Source organism: Cygnus olor, chromosome 2 (assembly GCF_009769625.2).
Source record: "Cygnus olor isolate bCygOlo1 chromosome 2, bCygOlo1.pri.v2, whole genome shotgun sequence".
Lineage (NCBI taxonomy): Eukaryota > Metazoa > Chordata > Aves > Anseriformes > Anatidae > Cygnus > Cygnus olor.
In genome coordinates, this window is record NC_049170.1 from 92,977,957 (window position 1) to 92,999,566 (window position 21,610).

A 21,610-nucleotide genomic window follows, 5' to 3' on the forward strand; every position below is an offset into this window, starting at 1 on the left:
GCTCCCTTTAGTTCTTGAACTATGATAGAAATTACTGGTAAGCTTTAGGAACACTGGTCACAAACTTGTGTTCTCTACCTTGGTTATAAGACAGATGTATAAACAGTCCAACATGTGCAAGAAACATGAACCTAGAACTAGCCAGTAAGAAATACCAGGCATGGAGAACTAGGTAGGATTTAGGTCACCTGAACACAACTGTGTTGCAGGACAGTAACATAAACCAATTACGATTCCAAATTTACTGATATCACTGAACGGGAAAGACCTGATGCATCTTGTCTAAAAGAAATCAGGGATTACATAATAGCGATTATACTGCTAATCCTGCTTGTCAGTTCTTATTTTTCACATTCAGTCTGTAGTTAGACACCATGACGAGACTACCCATCAAACAAGGCTACAGTAGTTAATACAGCTACAAAAATTACATCGTTCCTTCTGATTGCAAAACCAGACTGATGATGGAACAGGTTTCTATTACTGCAGATATCTGCTGCATGGTGTTTTTTCTGCTAAGTCAACTTTCCTGTTTTTGTTTTGTAAAAATAAATTTTGCTATGAATATACTAAACATAAGTAATGGTGCAGGTATGTGTGGTAAACTCTCCCTAATAAAACAAATCAAATCTTGACCAGTAGATTTACTCTGAACTGGTTTAGAGTAATGGTAGGCACCCAAATTTTTCAGTCTGAAGACAAACAGAGCCAATAACATCATCTACAGTATTCTTCTGCAGTTATCTGTTTTGCCATTTGCTGCTGCAGACAAGGGAAAGCAGTTATTTACAAAAACCGCAAGCTCACAACAGAATTGTCTCCAGACTGCAGCTGGACCTCCTCAGCAGCTTTCTCTCAGTGAGGAGACTTTAATCAAATATTTAATTAATAACAACATACTCAGAAGCTTTCAAAAAAAAAAAAAAAAGGGAAAGGATCCCTGGTAGGAAGATTATCCTATCCTATACTTAAGCTCCAGACCTCGATTGCTAGCTGAAATGACTGAACAACCCTTCCCAAAAATTACACTTAAATAAAAACAACTACAATGCTATCTGCCATTACCTAGCTTAACCTGCCAAGAAAGGACTAAACAACTCCAAGCACTGTATTTCTGAATTATAAGCCCAAGTATGTACCAGTTCTTTCAGAGATCGCATACCCTACAGAACATTCATATGTTCTCCCTCCTGGCAGGAAAGCACCTGCCATAAGTTTCAGTGCTACGAAGTATAAAAAGCACAGCGAAACACTCCCCTGCAACATTCGTTTTCCATGATGTCGTAAAAAAAGAAAAAGGAGCAGGCACAAAGGAATCCATGGAGGGCTTGAGATGCATACAGAACTCAGCTTCTAACATGCAGCATTACATATAAAACCAGTCCACAGATAATAGATCCTCACTGTAGGAGCCGAAATGGATTTTAACTGTAGGATGAGGCCAGCTGGCATCTGAATACTCCCTTGAGATAAGCCAGCACTGACACAGAATATGCAATCTAGCATCTGTCTCTAAACCAGAGAGATTTGACTTGGAATAAAGTGACTCAAAATTCACTTTCTAAAACTGAGTAAGCACTTGTTTGGTGAGTAGTACTTGAGGCTTAATGGAATCAAGTCTTCACCAAACATGGAGCTAAGTAGTCTGAAAAGCTAAAAGTTTGACAAGCAAAACCTTGTAACGAAAACAGCCATAACTTAACACAAATCTGATAGGCATCTTGTGGTTTTGGATTATAAATATAGAAAAAGATGCGAGTCAATCTCAAAAACAGTATGTGGATCAGTGAGATGACCATTTTGCTTCAGCTTGAGTCTGAATGCATTCTACTTCCCCAGAATCCAAGGTGGGTTCACTTCCCTCTAGCCCCACCAGAATCAGAAAGTAACTAGTGTGTGGATGACCATGACATACAATGCTGAGGTCTTTTGAAACCAAGTGTTCCAAATCCCACAACAGGCTGTAGTTCTAAACCAATATGAAAAGGTTTGAATGTCTCAATTCCTTTACAACTGTTACTTTTATCCCAGCGGAGGCTATAAAAGCTAGAAGGCCAATAGTGGCTGTCTCTGTCCATGAAATCATGTTTGCCTAATGGCTTGAGTGCAGCATCAAGGCTTTAAGGGACATAACATTGTTTGCTATTGTGGTGTTTTGCTTGATTTTGTAAGCCAATCACTAAAGAGGGAAAGGACATTTTTCAGGATGAACAGCTCTGAACATTCAATCCTTCACAGCAGACTTGACGGGAAAACCAGAACCCTGAAGGTAGGATACTTTCAGCAGAATTACCACCGTTCTTAGTGAGTGAAATGTCTTACCTCCTTAAAGCTAGTTTTAGCTGCATTTGACCATCTGAAAACAAACTCTTTCCTAGCTGCTGTGGCTACATGGCTTCTGGATTGCAATTGGATGCCTCAACTGGAGTACAGGCTGAGCAAATTTTACAGACATGTAAATGGTAATGAATCCTGTAGATACATCATATGAACAGAAACAGTTCTGCAGTGTAGCAAACCGAGATATAACTTGACTTCAAAGAAAACAGAAGAAAAGCAAGTCTGGATTTGCCTTATAGAAGTCTTGCATTTAAAAGTGGGTGTTACCTAGAAGGTATGTTCTTACTCAAAAGCAAGTATTAAGACTGGAAGCAAAATCTATTTGATAAAATTTACTGTTTGAGTTATTCAGGGATATGACTAGATGATCTTAATGCCATGCTGGCCTCAAAGCCTTTGAATAAGCAGCAAATGATTGCATTTCCATCAATCATGCATTAGAGGTGAAATCATATTACAAGCTTCATCCAATTGTGCCTGAAAAATACCATGGTAATAGCCTTCTTTGCTGGCATGTACCCAAATCAAGACAGGATGATAGTTCAATGTACAATTGCTCAAACCAGACAAAGAACTTCTGGGTTGTGGGGAACCTCACTTACAAACATACATAAATCATTTTAGAGGCCAAAGCAAAGACATCAAGAAGTGTAATTTAAAAACACAGCTTTAAATTGAGCAGACAGAAGCCAGAGAATGTTACAAGGAGACTAAACTGAATCCTGGGATTATCAACTGCATCATAAGAGTGGGGCTTTTTTTTTTTTTTTTTTTTAAATATGTTGGTGGGGTGGTTTTTTTTTTTTTTTTTTGTACTGTAAATTCTGAGGTTTTGGAAAAACAAAGCAAGAATCTATCTGGTTCCTCCACCTCTAGAAGTCTCTACCATCCTACTGGAAGCGCTGTCCTACATTCCTTTTTCTCCAATACATCCTTGCCTCCTTTTTTTTCCATTTATGTACACAAGCTGGAAGATGAAGGGAAAAAAGTGAAATAAAATGAAGTATGGAATTGAAACATTAAAACTATGCTCCATACTTTCAGGTAAGGAGACAAAAAAGGAAAAGGGTGTTTATGTCTTATAGTAGTTAATAGGCTGAAAATGCAAGTTCATTTTGTAGTTGTTTAATAGGATGAGAAGAGATACAGAAGAAAAGCTGAAAAACAGCAATAAGTTCTATGTGGTTTGTGTTTGTTTTTTTTTTTTTTTTTTCTTTCCCGCCACTGTTTGCTGAAGCTTTTTAGTAAGGTAGAGCCAGAGGGAACTGATGTCATAAGAGGAGAGAAGAGATGAGCCATACTGCTTAAAAGAAGCTACAGTTTCATTATAAAGTACATCTAGCAGTAACCCACTCAAAAGACCAACCACTTCTTTGTGCTTCCTGGGAAACAGTGACCCCTCTGCCCCCTCTATCACAACACTACCCCAGTCACAAGACTGTGCCATGGCAGCACTGTTCTCCTTCATAGATGTCATGGGGAAACGGTAATTGACTCCTAGCTGTATCAAATGTTACAAGCCCCACAGTATTCCTGACCCTCTCTGGGAGGGGTCTTCCACTTTTGTGCAGGAATGAATACACTGCTCACTTGCTAGACTGAAAAAAAAATTAAAAAAAATCAATTTTACAACCTATTCCACACATTTGGGTCTAGGGGTATTGCTTGCAAGTGGAAAAAATCCTGTATTTCTCCATGCACGGGCAAACTCCTTTCAAAACGTGTTTCAATTCTCATCTTAAGGACAGAGAAGAATGCGAGCCCTTGTTTATGCATAAAGCAGCTTCCCCAGTGAGGGGGAAAGGCTTAAAGCCCTTGCAAGTATGCAGTAAACAATAATTATATAGTTTTCCCGTTCAGATGACCAGAAAAAGGTTTTCCGCTTTTCTGCAAAAGAGAAGGCTTGATTCCCCAATACATGAAGAAAAAAAAAAAACAATGAAGGAATAATTTCAAATGCATCTAGGGCTGTTGTTTTTTCCCCTGATGGTTTAAGTAATTGTCTTGACATCTGAAGTTGGCTTTGAGACATTTGCTTCTAATACAGTATTGGTTTAATCTTTATATTAGTTTCCCTGACTACAATATGACTACATTCCATATGTACCCATAAATGCAATATTGTTATATGAAGAAAAACCATACATAGATATATAATAAAGATGCACCTTATGTATAAATATTGTATATGCTCACCCAAGGCTTCTCACAAGCTTTGCAAATTCTAAAAGACACGTGTCTGAAGGCAGACGAAGTTGTCCTTCAGCCAAGGCTAGCTGACAGTCTTCAAAAGTATAGTCTGTCACTGAAACTCCCAATGCCCTTGAATAAACCAGAGAAACACGGGAAGCAAGTTAACCTATGAAAACTGAGCAGAATGTTCATTATTTCGTTTTGTACAGCAAGAAATTCTGCAACAACTCTTCTCCTTTCTGAAGGAATAGGGGAAATCCCATAAGAGAAAGTTCATACACAAAGAATGAAATATTGTACACTATGAGCCCACTACAGAACATATATTTTAACTTTATAAGTACATGAAAATATAAAAGAACAAGGCAAAAAAATCAGTCTTTAATACTTTCAGAGAAGTAACAAAAATCATTTCAAAGTTTTTCATCTATAATTATGTATTTTTTCAAGTTTTAATGTGAAACACTTATAATGTTGTTACACTAACATGAATAAATCAATCATCACCTGAACAGGACTATTGCCTTCAGATATTAAAATTATACAACAGGCAGTATTTTTAAGAGTACTCCATAAAGAATGGATAGAACTTAAAAGAACACGTAAACTCTAAGCAAACATAACATATTTAAATGTATGCAATAGATGGAAGAAAAAAAAAAATACTCCCAAGTGTTTGTGCGCCAAACAATTAAGTATTCATTTTTTCTTCAAACTTGATGCTGTGTGGTACAAATAGCATCAAAAGATAGTTCACAAGGAAATCTTGATAAAACAGTTACATTATATTTGCTGCACTGAAGTTTAGAGAAAGACTCTGTTTTTTAAGAGGCCTTGAAGAATTCAGTGCACAAATGTAAAAAGCAATTTAGAAAGCAAACAGCTTCACGTACGTTACTCATCTGCCACATTTTCACTTATACTTGATTTTACTTGTACTAGTATAGAACATTTCTGCTGTGCAGCCTTTTCTAGTTTGATCAAGTCCTCACAAGATTTCCTAACTTACCTTCATTCCTTTTATCTGCAGGTTTTTCTACCTCATTAGTAATCACCTTTTTTGTCTATTAAATTAATATACATCAATGGCAAGACCGTTAAAAAAATCCCGAGACATATCACAGTCATTTTGGCTGTGATGAGAATTCTGCCTTTAATGCTGCATTTATTATAGCCATTTTGATCTGTAATTGTAGTTTCATGTAATAACCAATTAGTTTCTGTTAAGTAGCCTCTTCCTTAGAACCTCTGAAAAGGCCTTTGAATGGCAACGTAAGGTACACAAGCCAGATCTTTTATCCAGTGATTAACTTCAGCAATTCTAATATAGTAGTGAGATATGCACTTAATATTAAAGCTACTGATCGGGGTTTCTCTCTTCTAAGGATAAGAAAGTCAAATATTCATGAAAAACATCTCACTGATATTCAAGCTCAAAAGTACTAAATATGTTAAAAGTTAGATATTATTTATAAACTACTTATGAATAAACAGGACATACACTGTAGTGTTTCTGGATGAACGGCCTCAACCTTGCACAAAAAACAACAAATAGGAAGGGAACAAAAAGAAGCAGCCAACTAAACCAAAAAGATACAGGTGCATAGAAGAGGCACTGGTATTATACCATATGAAATTAATTTTCTTTGGAAGAAGAAAAAGGGAGTGTTTATCGTGCCAGCTTAGATTACTTCCTATTCCCTACTTTCATGCTGTGTATGCACTAGATCATCTTGTTAAAAACTTCCCTGTCAACTATCAGGCAGGTAAACAGATGAATTCCAGGGCTGGAAGAATACAATATAATCCACAAGGAGTACTACCCAGAGTGGCTTACCTAAAGGAATGTGGTAATCACTAAGGTCACGTCCAGTCAGGCACATTACACAAAATTTAATTAGATCTTAAGGCAACAGTAGGTGTAGCACGCAGCAGAAATATGGGAACTTACAGCAGAAGTATGGGGAAAATACACAGAAAAGGAGAAGCTAGTTAAAAATTAGTTAAAAGAAGAAATTGAAAGGGTAAACATTCATTTGTGGTACAGAATGAGACACCATATTAGGGAATCAGGATAAAAAATTATAAAAAAAGTTGTTAGGACAAAAAAAGTCCAATATGACTAAGCAACAGATTAAAGGTGGCAATTAGAAGGATTTTTTTTTTCTTAAGAAAATTTCAAGGAAAACAGAAGATGACAGACAAGTTAAAACAATCATAAGCTGGCAAGCCAAAGCACGAAACAATAAACTGTAAAAATAAATAAATGCTGGAAGCTTTTCAAATACCTCAAAAGGAAGAACACTAAGAAAGATCAGGCTATTCAAACTCCATGGTAGGTAAAGGCCTGACATACTAGCATCCCAAAACCAACCCCAGATTTAAATACCAATAATATACCAATAAATACCCTAAATAATGGTCCCTAGAAGCCTTTTGAAAGAGGAAGAAAAATCTTATGACTGAATAAATGCTAAAAAAAAAAAAGGTATGATCTGCTCTTTTAATAAATAGCTGTGTGTGCCCCTTACAGAAGGGGCAGCATTTCAACCAGACTCAGTGCCATTGGTACAGGAAAATTGCTATTACAGCTAATGCCTGCATTGTCAACACAGACACAAACAGGCTTGAAGAGGGCAAAGCACCTTCTCTTGCTCATCTGTTAGCAGTTTTCCAGCCTTTGGACTTCCAGAAAAAGCAAAACGAACCAAAACCCTATGTTTATACATACATCCAGACTTTTAGAATTACAAAAATCAGAAGCAAAGAAGATGAAGAAACAGCTTTTGTTCAGAGTAAGTTCAGTTGTAGGATCAACCAAGGCCAGATAAAATTAGAGTTCAAGGGGCTTCTGAGTTCAGAAGATAAATCACAAGCTGTACAGGGCTAACGCTTTAATACGAAAAGACCTTGATTTCAGCTCACAACACCGAAGAAGCTGAAGGTAGGGAATATACAGAGTTCATTATTTCTGCTACAACTTGCAATTTTTTCAGTTTCTTAGAATAAAGACAGGCATGCTAGCTTTCAACATAAAAACCTCGGATGCAACTGTAAATCACAGGATTTTCTACAGAACTATTTCAACTCATCTCCAGCGAGCTCTCTCTACTTCAATTCAACTTCTAGGAAAAGAAAGGTTATTTCAATTTGAGATGCAGATTGCAAGTGCACCATGTTTTTTTATAAACCAGGAATGTAACAGCTTTCCCATGCCTTCACCTGGAAGCATTTTTCTCCCCCCCCCACCTTTTCTTCATACTACCTCTACTTCCACAGTCAGTTAACCTGAAATTGGTCTCTTCGATGTTCAGCAATTTTTTGTGGCCAGATACATATGTCTACTTGACATACCTTAAGACTTTTTCCATCCTTGCCTTCCCTGAAATGCTGGGTATTTACTTTTCATATCACCACCCAACATGGAATTCCAAAGCCAGCTAGTCAGTTCAAGCAAAACAAAAATACAAAAGTCTTCTTGCAAACCCAATCTGTTGCAGGGGATGACTTTAAGTGTGCATCAGTAGTTGTTTGCGTTGCATCAGTGTTCTATTTCTAAAACACAAGCAGCTCTCCTGTGCTTTACTATTTGAAATAATCATGGGTGAACAACGAATACATGGAACTATTCTTAACTCCATTAAAAAGTCATAGCTGAAAATGCAACCTCAATAGCACACAATTCAGTTACATTAGCTTTCATACAATTCAACTGTACCTTCCTCCCCAGAAGACTTAAACACCCACAGCAGCAAAAGAATTAGATTGTTATATAAAGAGTTACATAAAGATGTTAAAAAAAAAAATCCCTACAGTTCCTGCTGTGTTTGTGCCTCCCTGCCTTCCTCACCGAGGAAGACGAGTGCTATGTAGTTTTGTACACACTACTGAAGATTACAACCTGCTTTGCCAGCAGGCAAATACACTGAATTGATTTAACACATTTCTTCGATAGTAAAATTAAATCATACATCTGTTTTTATTGCATATTACAACATACTTACTCTGCCATTACACGTCTGACGTTATTGGCGTATAACACTGGATTCCTTCTTTCTTCTTCTGATGGAATATACACAGGTAGAAACTGCATACAGAAAACTGAATTATACCAAGAACATTTAACATTTTAGGCAACTTGTATTGCAGTACTGTGGTGAAAGATGCATACAGTTTGTTGCTATTTACAAAATTATATTAGCAAAAGAACTACTAAAACAGTAAAAAAATGAACTCAAATGCTTAAAGATTCATCATACCTCCAGAAATTCATTTCTTACCTCATGGAACCAAAAGATTTTTAATCTTTTTTTTTCATTAAGTGGGAACAGGAAGTTCTAAATCATTTGGAAGTATTAGCATTTTCTTCCATGAACCCCTTACATTAAAACTATACTTCTTTATTGTTCAGCTCTTCACAGATAACCAAGAAAACCATCTGCTACATGAGCTTTGTTGAAAATTAGCTTAAATATTGAGAATTCAAGTTCTCAGGACATCAGATATTTACTGTTCCCACCACATATTTTGTAATCATCCAATTTGTACATTAAGCAGTCATAAGCATTTTCATCCTTCTGTTGCTAGAGATTTTTCAAAAATTTCTCCTTCAGATTGGACGCTAGGTATTAGTACTCAATTAACAGGAAAACTCTAAATGCATGCAGATGACCACACAATTAAACCAGAGCTGCTGGAGACCTGTGATAGAAGAGGCAGCTTTCAGAATGAGATGGCCTACGTTCAAAGACATTTGAGCTTTTACCTATGACTAAGTATTTATTAAACTATGATGTAGGCACCAAGATCATTCCTAGTTTCACCTACAAAAACCCTCAGAACATCTCAATTCCACTAACTCACTCTTCAGATATAAGGAACAAGAAGGAATTGCTGACTCCTCCCCACCCCACATCAGTACAAGACAGACAGTTCCTTTGGTAGTGCAATGCCGTGAGATAATTTATACACTAACTGATCAAAATGTTTATAGTTCTGTGGAAAGCTTCTGAAGTAGAAAACAATTCTAAGAAGCTTAGTTATATTTAATATAGTTACCTATCGGTAGTACAAAACTGGAATTATGATCCAGGAATTTCACACTGGTCTTTAAAGAAAGAAAATAAGAATTGGGAAATAAACATCTATTTTATCATTTAAGCAAATAATTCTTAATAACTGAAGTTAGAAGTATTTTCAGTATCACATAATGGTATAGTAAACAGAACCCAAAATGCTGGGTCATCTAAAATCATTAGAGTTTTGTTTCTCTTAGAAGTATTCAATAATTGAAATAAAAAACTGAATTTACTTCGCGTTTTCCTAGTTTCTCTATATTCACTACTGTAACTGAAAACACACTATTCTTGTCTTCTAGGTTTACAAGTAGTTACGTTGGCCTAGTATGATATAATATATAAGAGGACAAAGAACATGAAGCTAACAGAGAAAGATTGTTCCTTCAAATTCCAAGCCCAATTATATTTCTTTTACTTTGAGTTGCAAATTGCTATCAAGTAATTCATCCAAACACAGGACAAGTTTGAATATGAGGCAATTTCAGAGGTGTTCTATGTACCTGTGCCTAACGAGATGGAAACAGCATTGTCATTTTGGCATCACGAGCAAAACCAACAGAACTCTGAGCTACTGTGAGGCGATGGATGTTTGAACACTGATGCTGACAGGCCAGCAAAACAAACTGACATGAGCCAAAGCAAGCTGCATGTGCTGATGATCACATACCCTTTTTTTCTTTAAGAGATTGATTGCATGCTTGGAATTGTTCTAGCATGCAAAAGATGGACAGCCCACTAATTATAATAACCTATTATAAAACCTACACTGATGTTTGCTTTTCAATATACATGCTGGATGACATGTATGGTACACCACAACATTGATTTTATACATAGAAACCCAGACCAGGAAACCTCTGATTCTGATTGCTTGGCAGTTAGACCTTACCAGCTATTATCTAATCAAAACCATACTAATACTGTACTGTCTGGCTGTACACCTCCCTGAATAACTGGATCTTCAGCCCTTACTCTGCTATCAAAGTTGGTTTGTATTTGCCAGTACCCCTCTGTTGATGGAACAAGGCAGGAGTAAAAGCCAACTAACTTTGTAGACCAGCGAAAAACCACACAGAACAACCCTGTGAACACAGAACAACCCTTTCTTCCACTACATTCCTCAATCTGCAGCACTTCCTTTACAAAACCAGATTCAATATGTAGCTCTCAAGCATGCTGCCTCACCCTCGCGAACAGTCTGGCAAAAATCTCTGCTCCTCTACACTCTGCCAGTTCATGCTCTAGTACAGGGTATTTCATTTATTTAAAGAAGAACAAAGACCATAACTTGTCCTTGTGCAAGATCTCCCTGAACTACAGCAGCTCACCAACTGCTAGCAGCTGCTGCCTCAAAATCAAGAAAGCTCAGCAGTGTTCACTTGTGTGAAAAGCCTCGTTTTACTTGCCTAGGGCAGAAAATCATGTTTCCAAGAGAGTAAAAATCCTGCTCATCAGCTGGTTTGTCTTATACTTGCAAGAGGCAGTAGCTCCCCAGCCCTTCTACCTCATATATACCTTACTAGAAGGCAAAATATGAGTTTTGAGATATTCATCTGAAAATTCTCTACACAAGTAGAGAATACTGATCTTTGCAATGGAATTTTTCAAGCATTAAGAGTACTTGAAAAAAATGTTACAAAGACAAACATGGGAAAAACAAAGTATTATAAACAGATATAAAGTGAAATAATCCAGTTGTTACACACTGTATAAGCAGGACAGCAGGAGCCTGGTAGAAAACTTTAGAAGCAAAACATATCTCCACTGTGAGCAAGATCTTATCTGCTGTGGGTTACCAAAACACAATACAGAAAGGGGAGTAGTTTACTGTAAAAACATTTTCAGATAACTTTATTATCCCTTTTGTAAGCCAACAGTTCCTATTATCTTACATTAAACTTTTTTTTTTTATTAAAGTACATCTACCTTTCTTCTTTTTGACACCACAATCAGACCATTATTTTGTGAATAAGATTTTTTTAAGCTGTTAATTGCTGAAAACTTTCAACTGAAGTGATAATGCCAATCACAAGTTTCTGCAAGAGATACAATAGTTCAGTGGCCAGTTTCTGTGCATTCATTGTTTTCCAAGAATTTAACAAAGAAACAAAACACAGAACATTGCAATGATTACTGTGATTAGGATATGTTGTACATTACAATAGTGATAGTTCTTCCTACTAATTTACCCTGCCATCGGATCCATCAGTCAAAGATGAATACATTTTCACATTTCCACTACAATAGCTTTCAGCCTTAAGACCACAGTGTTTTCCTCAAAACAATGTTAAGAATACACATAAACTCCAATTTTGTGTTTTCTGATTTCACATTCAGAACATTGCAGCTTAATAAAGGACCTATTATGCAGACATTAAATAAGCTAACTGTCCTAAAAAAAAATCACCGTAAGCAGTTTCTTATTCTTTAAAGGATAGTTCTTATTTTGTACATCGGCATTCACACACTTAGTTATCTAACACATGGTTGGCACATGGTTGGTATTTCAGCCAGAATAGCAATCACACTGTTACAAGACAAGAACTTTATTCACAATGCTAACTCTAAGCATAGTTAGAAATATATCTACTCAATTTAAATAAGCAAGTCTTAAGGCAAGTGGAAAACTACATATATATATATATATATTTTTTAGTTTTAGGTTACGTTTTCAAATACAGATATATTTGTCCAAAATAAGAGGTATTTAAACTTTTTTTTTAAACAGTGTTAGCAAAGTTTGAATGCAAACTTTTACTGCAGAATTAAGTACAATATGATGTATACTGATGCTACTCTGAATACACTTCATTTTACTGACCTCAATTTCCACGGAATTGTGAAACTGACACAAAGTAAGCCACAGAATTTCTAACCTAAAAGGGAGAAAAAAAAGGAAAAGGATGAAGAAAAAAATTAAACATAGTGAAACAGGAGTACATTATGCTCTGAAGTCTTCAGGTAACATTCCTACTTGCAGGTATATAGATACAATCATATTCAAATACAAATTTAACAGAAAAGGTCTTTGAGAATACTTCTACACATTACGTTCTATAAGGGGGGACAGAAGCATTTTATACTGAGATTCCATCTTAAAAGACACCCAAAAGGAAAAAAGACAAATAGTAACATATACAGGTACTCATACATACAACAACATGAATTATGTATGCAGCGTACATAAAGAAATGGCAAGTCTGTTTCAGGAAAATGCTGTATTCAACAGAGTTGACAAGATTAATTAAAACCACTATGATTATATCTTTACCTTTGTTTAGAATCAAATTATACTTCAGAAATCTGTTAATGAAATGCAGTACATGTGTTTCAGTAGTCTAAGACACAAGATACTGCTTTCTAAGGTCGAGTTGATTCCAGTAGCGATCAAATTCAGGAAAGGAATTAGTAAACCTAAGTTAGGGAGCAGCATTAGTAGGCACACTTTATACAGTATTTGGGTACATACAGCAGCCAATCACTATGTTAGAAGTGCAGATAAAAGTCCTCCTAGGCAGATAAAGTGCTAGAAGCAGTACTAATTTGCTACACACACATTCAGGGATGCAGCACGTTTTTTGCCTCCTTTCCAATTTAACTTCCAATACATTAAAACAAAGAAAAGGTACAACCACCACTATAGAACTTATGACCTCACGTTTACACCATCAACAGTAAACGTGAAGATCTGATTTCTACAACCTACTCCAAGAATATTAAAAACAGCTAATAATTTACAAGCACACCTTTCTCACTTCCAACTCTATAATCCTCTAAGATACCTAAAAAAAAATCTGCCAACTTGTTTTTATACACTACCCTTAAAATGAAAACATTAATAAAAAGTTGATAGAAGCCATATTTAACTCGTCTGAGGTAGAGAAAATTTAAGTTGTATGCTGTTGACAAAGTCTTTGTTTTCAAGGTGCAGTCAAGTTAATCTGTGCCGAATAGCATCAAACTAGTATAAACATTACTTTCTGAAAGTGTTCAGTTTCCATGAAACACATTTTCAATCTATTTTATGGGCCACATCGACTTTGAATATCCTGCCAATCTTCTGTAAACAGAATACGCCTGGATACAGCAACACTTTCAGATTAAGTTCTGGTTGACGCCAAAATAAAATGACATAAGACAACAGATATTTGAGAAAGTGAATGTAGCAGCCGTAACAGTATTTTCTGCTAAGACATCAGAAATACATTTCAGACCACTCAGGAGAATTAAACCTAATTAAGTAAAACTGTAATTTAAATGGCCCAAGTGAATTTGCATAACATTACATGCTACTTCAGAATTTGATTCAGCTTTCATTTGATTTAAATTTGTTAGTACGGGTCAACACTTCTGAATGAGAGTATTGTGTTGTATACATTTAAGTGCTTTGACGTAACACATCTACAAGTTCCTCCCCAACTCCTATACGTTCCTGACTCCTCAGATAGGACACTAAAGTTGGAAGTTTTTAAAGCTGCAAGTTTTAATTGAAAGGTTTTTTTTTTTTTTTAAATGATTTCAAGTCTCCAAATCTGTGTCTTTAATTAGACCTGGCTCCTAGTCCAATTAAAGGTGAAAAAATCCTAAATTACTTGAATTCTGGCTTATCACACTGGTTTTCTCATTCCTACTAAAATGCAGGATCTCAGGTGGGACATTCAAAACAGTAGCTCCAAAGGAAGAAGCTAATGGCAAACCATTAACCACGGAATCCAATTGCCTTTCACTTAGGGTTGAAAATTTCTGGGTTTGATCTTCATTTAAACATTTCAGAACTTCTAAATTGACTCCAATGTTGAAATAGTGTGTGAAAAAAAAAAACAGCATTTAAACAAGCCCAAACTCCTCCATTTTGTATTTTACTTGATATGAATTTGCTAAGGAACCTCTAGAATAACGTTTTGTTTTAAAATGAGTCAAAGTTACAATCAGGCAAGATAATGGAAACAATATTTTCAAATTCCCTAAGTGGGATGACTGTCTCCATGAGACTAGACCAATTTCAAACAATAGCCATACAGACTTCATACAGACACTCCCAATCAACTTGCAGGCAATAAAATATGTAGAACAGAAGCATCTTGTTTTACTTCAGGCTCAAAGGAAAAAGAAAAGAAATAAAATTCATCCAGCAAGCCATCAAAACCATAGTATCAGAAATACACTGTTTATAACCGGATTCCTCTAACTGAACATTATCATAGGGAATAATGCATGAAAGACAAAAACCCACAGCACAATGCAATAGCCAGCAATTACTGCTTGACTATATACTTCTACAAATCATGTAAATAGAAACTAATTAAGGAAAGCAATTATGATGGAAGCAATAAAATATAAACCACTTACGCTCCTGGGCCTTGCCATGTCCATGTGATTGTATCCTTCGGAAAGGAAGCATAACAGTTTTAATTACTGCACTTTAAACTTCTGTTAAATTATAGATAGCATAACTGATGACATATGACTAATAGGTTTTCATGGAAAATTCAATTCAATTTCCACAAGTTCTTAGTCCCAACAAGAGTAAGCCAAAGATAGCAGGAATCAAACTCTTATGAAGCTTGGAAACACCCACTAACTCAGCTCATAAATGTGGAATATCTGTATTTATAAGACATTTAAAGATTCAGGGAATTCTTAAAAAGCTGTTAATCTTGGAAAAGAGTTTTTTTTTTTTTTTTTTAAACCACAAGCTGATGTTCCTTGAGATTCTCAGTCCATGTGCATTTTCCTGACCCACCCTGCTGGACAGGGTGTCCCTCAAGGGTCCCCACACTGTAGCTGGACCTCCCAGATATGAGCTCTGTGACACTTTTCAAGTGTCTGAGACCTGTAGAGATGACTTAATGGAAACCCTCTCAACTGAAAAGAATTAGTAGGACCAGTAAGACCACGTGTTTTACCTCAAACAGGATTTTTCCACTTGCCTTTTTTCCCCTCACAGATGGCATCCATCCATCTGCCTGATCCAAAAATCGAAAGGTACAAGACATCTAAACCCACCTAGCTGCTCTCAGGGAAGACCAGCAACACTTTTAGATGGCTGACATGAAAAAGTTCACAACTCCAAATCCCAAAGCCACATGGAAACATTCCTTGGAATCCACAATTATAATCCTGCTCAGAAAAGAGAACTGAACAAGCAGGGGGCGATGCCTAGATGGAGTTTTAACCTCCCTTCTGCTACTCAGAAATTACTGTCAACCATTACTGAATTCTAACTGATTTTTTATTGCAGTAAAAGGGTCTTGAAAGAGATGGAGATAATGCCTTTATGAACTGTCAAAAAAAAAAAAGGAATTACTTGTGTGTAAAACACTAACAGAGTGCAAATAGCAGTTAAAGAAGTAAACAAGATGCAACTAGCCAAAAGAGAACAGAGACCTTGAAAGGAGTATATAACAGATCACAAGAAGGAAGATGACAAAGGTCACAAAATTTTCAAACTGTAAGATTAAGAAACAATGTAGGAAAAAATTGCAATACTTGGATACTTGATTTACATGTAGGAGCAAGAATGCAAAAACCTGAAAATGAGTTCCAAGTACTTTGTTTGTTTGTTTTTGTTGTTGTTGTTGTTGTTTTTTTGATTAACTGGGAAAATCATGAACAAGTCACTACAAAGCCAACAGAACTCAGGAAATTCATGTTTCTAAAACCTTGGAAAGATTTCTATTAACCTACTGAAAATTTTCTAGGATTTCTATTAACCTACTGAAAAATTTCTAGGTTAGTTCTATGCTACCGCAGAAAATCTTTTTAAAGAGTTTAGGTGATCAATCACATGTACCATGATCTTGAAAAAATCAAGTTAAACTCATTTTAATTACAACTTAAAAAATGTGACTCAAGGAAAACTGAAAGAAGGCAGTACAGGCATGAAAAGTGAAAAATACAAGTGATGTGATAGATAAACAGCCTTAAATAAGGTCAATGCGTCATGAAGGACTACTAAGAATTTAAATTTTTCCTTTCAACAGTTATTTTAAAACCAAACAAAATATCATTAAAAAGTATTCCATTTCCAGCAATCAACATGGGTGCACAAGTGTAGACTTCTCCACCTAGTGACCTTGTAGAACTTGGTCTATAGTTCTGCTGTGAAATAAAATTCTTATGGCAATTTTGATGTCTCTGGTAATACTGCAAGTAAACTCAAGAGGGGCTTTGTTTTTCCCATAAAGAGCTTCCATTTATAAACCCTGACCACTGAAGAGCAGATGGCTGATGTTCTCTCTTACCAGGGACTAGATTTGCCATAATAGAGCACCAAAGTACTACATGTATCTCACTCATCTCCCTAAATTATGACAGTGCAGGAGACAAAGAAAAAGCCAATCCCCCTGCCTTCGGCTGGGCAAAGGATCACTGAAAGAGAGTGGATATCTTCAGAATTCAGCCCTCGATAAACTCAAATAAGCAACATATCTATCAACAGTCTTGTGAGAAATTCCCAATACAAATGTCACAATAGATATGAAGGCTTTTTCTCATCGAGAACATTTGGATGCAACAGTGATAAGGAGTAAATGCCAGGGAGTGCAGAAGAGGATTGCGTCCTTCAGGAGGGAGAACTATTTAGTAGTAGGCTCCTGCTAACATATACTTTTATAATGAAAAGAGCAAGCAGAAGACAGTAAGTGGTGTTTTCCATACCTGATGTAAGATACTTCACAGCTACCAACTTATGCTCACAGACAGCACACACTCTGCTAACACTGAAAGAACACTTTCAAACTTTTATATCTATTAATGGATCCTTTGGATGGTGTGGAAGTTCATCTTTCACATAACTGTATTTGACATAAGGAGATGCTGAGAATCATACCAAGCTATAAACATAAGAGCAAACATTGTAGCAGAAGGAGAGCAAGCATGTAAAAAAAATACAACCACTCAGCTCTGACACAGTAACACCAAAGAGATGCTGCCAAACCACACAACAAATAGCACAGCTAATTTCAGAAAACACTTGGACATCAAAATACGGTTAAAATAGATCTGTAATATTTAGAGAGGTACATAGCCTTCCATAGTTAGTAGCACTCTGCTAGAAGATTCAAATTAAGGAAGAGCTATATGCACAATGAAGGGAATTAGCATAAAAATGAATTGCAAAACAATTGCTGTAGAACCTGTGGATGGGGCATCTGAGTGTTTCCTTTAAATGGAATATAATCAGTAGCTGTCTAACATCCTACATGTAAAATACTACCAGACAAACTAGGAGAACAAAAGCAAATTTTGAATTTCAGGTTTAAACAACATTTTAAGGCTTTTAATTTCTTTCTGATCATGCATCAAGAGGAGCAACAGAGTAACATACTATTCCTAAAGAAACATTGACACAGGACCAGAGGCATCATCTAGTGCATAACAGGGACAAGCCCTGAGAAGAAAGGTATTTGGGACAACACTGACTGGAAAAGAAGTGACGTCAAACAGAAACAGATCTATTTGCTAGAGGAGAACTGAATTTATATCATTTTTTGACATGTTTCAGTCCCTTGCAGAACAGTAGTACTTTACATAGTTCTTGAACATGTAGGGTACAAGGAAATAAGTATGTAAGAGCGCACACACCTGCTACATTCACCCCAGACTCTAGCCTCCAAAACCCTCCCTGAACAGTCAGGAGCTCTGAAGTCCGATCCCTCTTTCAGAAGTTGGAGCTCCGAAGGCAGAGCACAATGGCTAGGCTCAAGCTAAAAGCAGTGGAGTGACTGAACACAATGCCTGACTCGACTTTGCTGGCTAAGAAAAGAACTTAAATTCTTCTGTAAACCCAAAATTATACTACGCAGTGGTCAAACAAGTATACAGAAGAAGCCAGAAATGTAGTCCTACCCTATGAAAACCATTATCTCCCTACTCCATTCTTTCTTGCTACTTAACTCTTAACTGCAGCCTAGTCAAAATTTAACCTTTATATACCACTGTATCGTACTCCTCCTTCCTCTCACATTCCAAATTTGCTACAGGTCTTCTGCAGACCCCAAGCTAATCTAAATTTAAGTATTAATTGCAGTTATTCTCCTCCCCTTAAATTACTCGGCAAGGCACTGAAACCTAGCAGTATTTTACAGTAAGGAACAAGTAGGAACAAGTGAAGTAACATACACAGATTCAGGCCTGTTGGATATCTACATCGATATTTACAGGTTTAAGACATTTTGCAATTAAAAAAAAATAATAAAAAATGCAATAATAAAAAAATTACAAAAGCTCAAAAATTCACATTGATTTACTTCAATGTGAGAAGTCTCAGTCTCTTAATACAGTATTAGGAGCATTTATATTAGCTTACAAACACTGCATATTATGTACTACATATTTTTAAGATACTTGCAGATTAATTTTGGTAGCCTTATTAAAAATATGAGAATATCAAACAATGTATTTTTTATATTTTATATATTATAGTTTTATAAATATGCATATTTGCATTTGAAAGTGGCAGTGCAATAAAGGTTTTAAAAGCTACTCAACTTTTTCTTGGAAATAATTGTGTAATCAAAAGTCATGGGCAACCCGTTACAATGCACTTAATTCTACATGAGCTTAGCAGCTGCTACACTTGTTACAGCATCCCCAAAGATAATCAAGTTACTGCTATCACACCTGATCTCAGTCAACAGCACATGGTAGTCTATGCAAGTTGAATAAAGGACCTAAGAAAAGTTATTTATTTTTAAAAATCAAGCATATTTGATATCAAGCTGTAAATTGATGGAAAGATCAATGGATGAAAAAACTTCAAAACATAAGCACTCAAGAAATGAAATTAATCTCACATCAAGGGGTTGTTAACGGGCTAGTCAAGGAGAGATGACATGAGACCTGATGTGACACACATCACCAAAGAGGCAAGGTAGTCCTTATTTTACTTCTGACACTCCTCCCACCTTCCCCTACATAATGTCCATTTTAATAAGGAGACAGACTGGACCTGAAAATAGCCCCAGAGGGCTCAAAAAAAGAAGTTCAATTATAAAAGCTAGCAAAGTTGACTGGGAAGTATCTAATTAACTGAGGAATGCAGAAAGACAGGATTATTGCTGCAATAGGACAAGAAAGTATCCACAACAAGAAAGCTGAAATAAAAAAATGTAATCCTTCATGATCTTGAGGTAGATCTGGTGAGCTTCATCTTCACTTGCCTAGATCTTTACAAACATTTTTAACAATTGTTGACTTTAGATATTGTAAAGAAACACACTGCATTTTACCTTAATCTGACTTATACTGAAGGACTATTTCAAACTAGCTAGCAACCAAGCGCAAAGTGAATGTAAAACATGGACAATGAGACACCTTATAAAGGTACCAAGATCCCCAACACATTTTTCTATTATGTTTTAGCTAGTTGTGTTAATTTGTGACTAGCATCCTCACACTCAGCAGGTGCAGATGTACCTTCCAGAAATAAATGAAGAAAACTCCCCAGCACACAGTGCAAGAACGGGCAGTGCCTCAGAACAAGTGTCAGTTTCTGTCTAGGACCTTTATGTCTTGTCACATGCACAGTACTTCTCACAACAACCTGAATAACTTTCAAAGCACTGTTTTAATGGAGTAACTTAATAAAAGCAGAAGCATTTAAATTTTCAGTTAAGTCTATTTATCCTCCTAGAAGCTTAAGGAATGCATACTTAGCGAATAAGTGTTTATTAATACTTTCTAAATTTCTAATTTCTAATTATCTAACCTACAAGGTTACAGAAGTACCAATGAATTTAGAGGAAAATGCCCCATGTTTCCAATTACATTGCAAGCTGAACTTACCAGTTTGTTTGGGTAACGTAAAACCACTGGCTGTACAGGAACTCCAGGAATAAATGCTCCTAGAAGGAACAAGACACATCATTACCTTATAGCACGTTTTGGTACAGAATTTATTGCAGCAAAAGATTTTATGATTAATGGTCTGATAACGTATAAGGATTAGTTGATAGAGAAAAAAGATCCAGAAGTAGCCTCAGAAGTAATTAAAAAAAAAAAGGAGAGTGACAGTGTATATCCACCTTTTCAGAAGATAAGACTATGAATGTTTACTTGCATTTTCTAAATTATCCTTTACATAAATTGTCATGCACACATCTCAGAGCCCAGTACCAAATTCAATTTGATAAATTATTACGAAAATTAAGAGAACATGCAAGACAGTTAAGTCAAAAGATTCCTCATGGTCAACAGTATTTTTTCCATGAAGAATCTAAACTTTCTTATGCAAAAGAAGCTCTCTACATTTAGCTAAGCAACACTGGTTTAGAGGAAATGTATCATCTCTGAAGTAACAGAATGATTTTCTTTTTTTCCCCCCACCTTAATTCCCCTCAGAGGGGCTTGTTTTTACAGTCAGTTATGTAAAATGCAATAGAGTATACTGAACTAGAGCTATTGCACAGAAGTGTCACTTCATTTCATGTGAAAATTATGGTTCTAATAAGTGGCACAAAATCTACGTGTCATTTGCTAATCTTTTTCTTTATAATTATCTTACTCAACATTCTTCTAAACATCTCTTTCTTGTGAAAACATTTGGTTTGAAAAGAAAACTTAAACTAAGTTTTGTATAGTAATTTACTAAATACTGCTGAATATTCCAATTAAAATTAAGAACCAAATGATGAAAGTACACTGTATGCTTAGCATTATGTTTATTTTACAAAATGAATAATTACATAGACGTAAAAAGAAAAATTGCTAGTGGTGTATAAACATCTTTAATGAAGGTTGTTCGAATGGACCTTGCAGAGATGTGGTTCTTGGCCCAGTGGTACTTTCTATTATGTCTCTAAGAACAGCAGCCTAAGCAACTTTCGAAGATGACAAAATCTGAGTGGCAGACGACAACACTACTATTTAAACAAAGCTAGATAGTTTGCCCATGTGACTAGCTTGCATGAACACAAACAAAAAACTGCATAATAAGTATACAGAATGTAGGCCATAAAAGCAGAACAGGGAAAGCCATCCTGTAAGCAGTTACTCAG

General features: G+C 35.9%; 1 protein-coding gene across 1 annotated transcript in view; it reads right to left on the reverse strand.

Moving 5' to 3' along the window:
- The window catches only part of LPCAT1 (lysophosphatidylcholine acyltransferase 1), a 52,400-nt gene that overhangs the window by 13,066 nt on the left and 17,724 nt on the right, over positions 1-21,610 (reverse strand). Inside the window, exons 6-10 of the mRNA XM_040549075.1 lie at positions 20,400-20,458; positions 14,961-14,995; positions 12,433-12,487; positions 8,538-8,620; positions 4,537-4,662 (exon numbers count right to left, since the gene is read on the reverse strand). Of these exons, the coding sequence (XP_040405009.1) occupies positions 4,537-4,662; positions 8,538-8,620; positions 12,433-12,487; positions 14,961-14,995; positions 20,400-20,458 (358 nt within the window). The remainder of the gene's footprint in view (positions 1-4,536; positions 4,663-8,537; positions 8,621-12,432; positions 12,488-14,960; positions 14,996-20,399; positions 20,459-21,610) is intronic.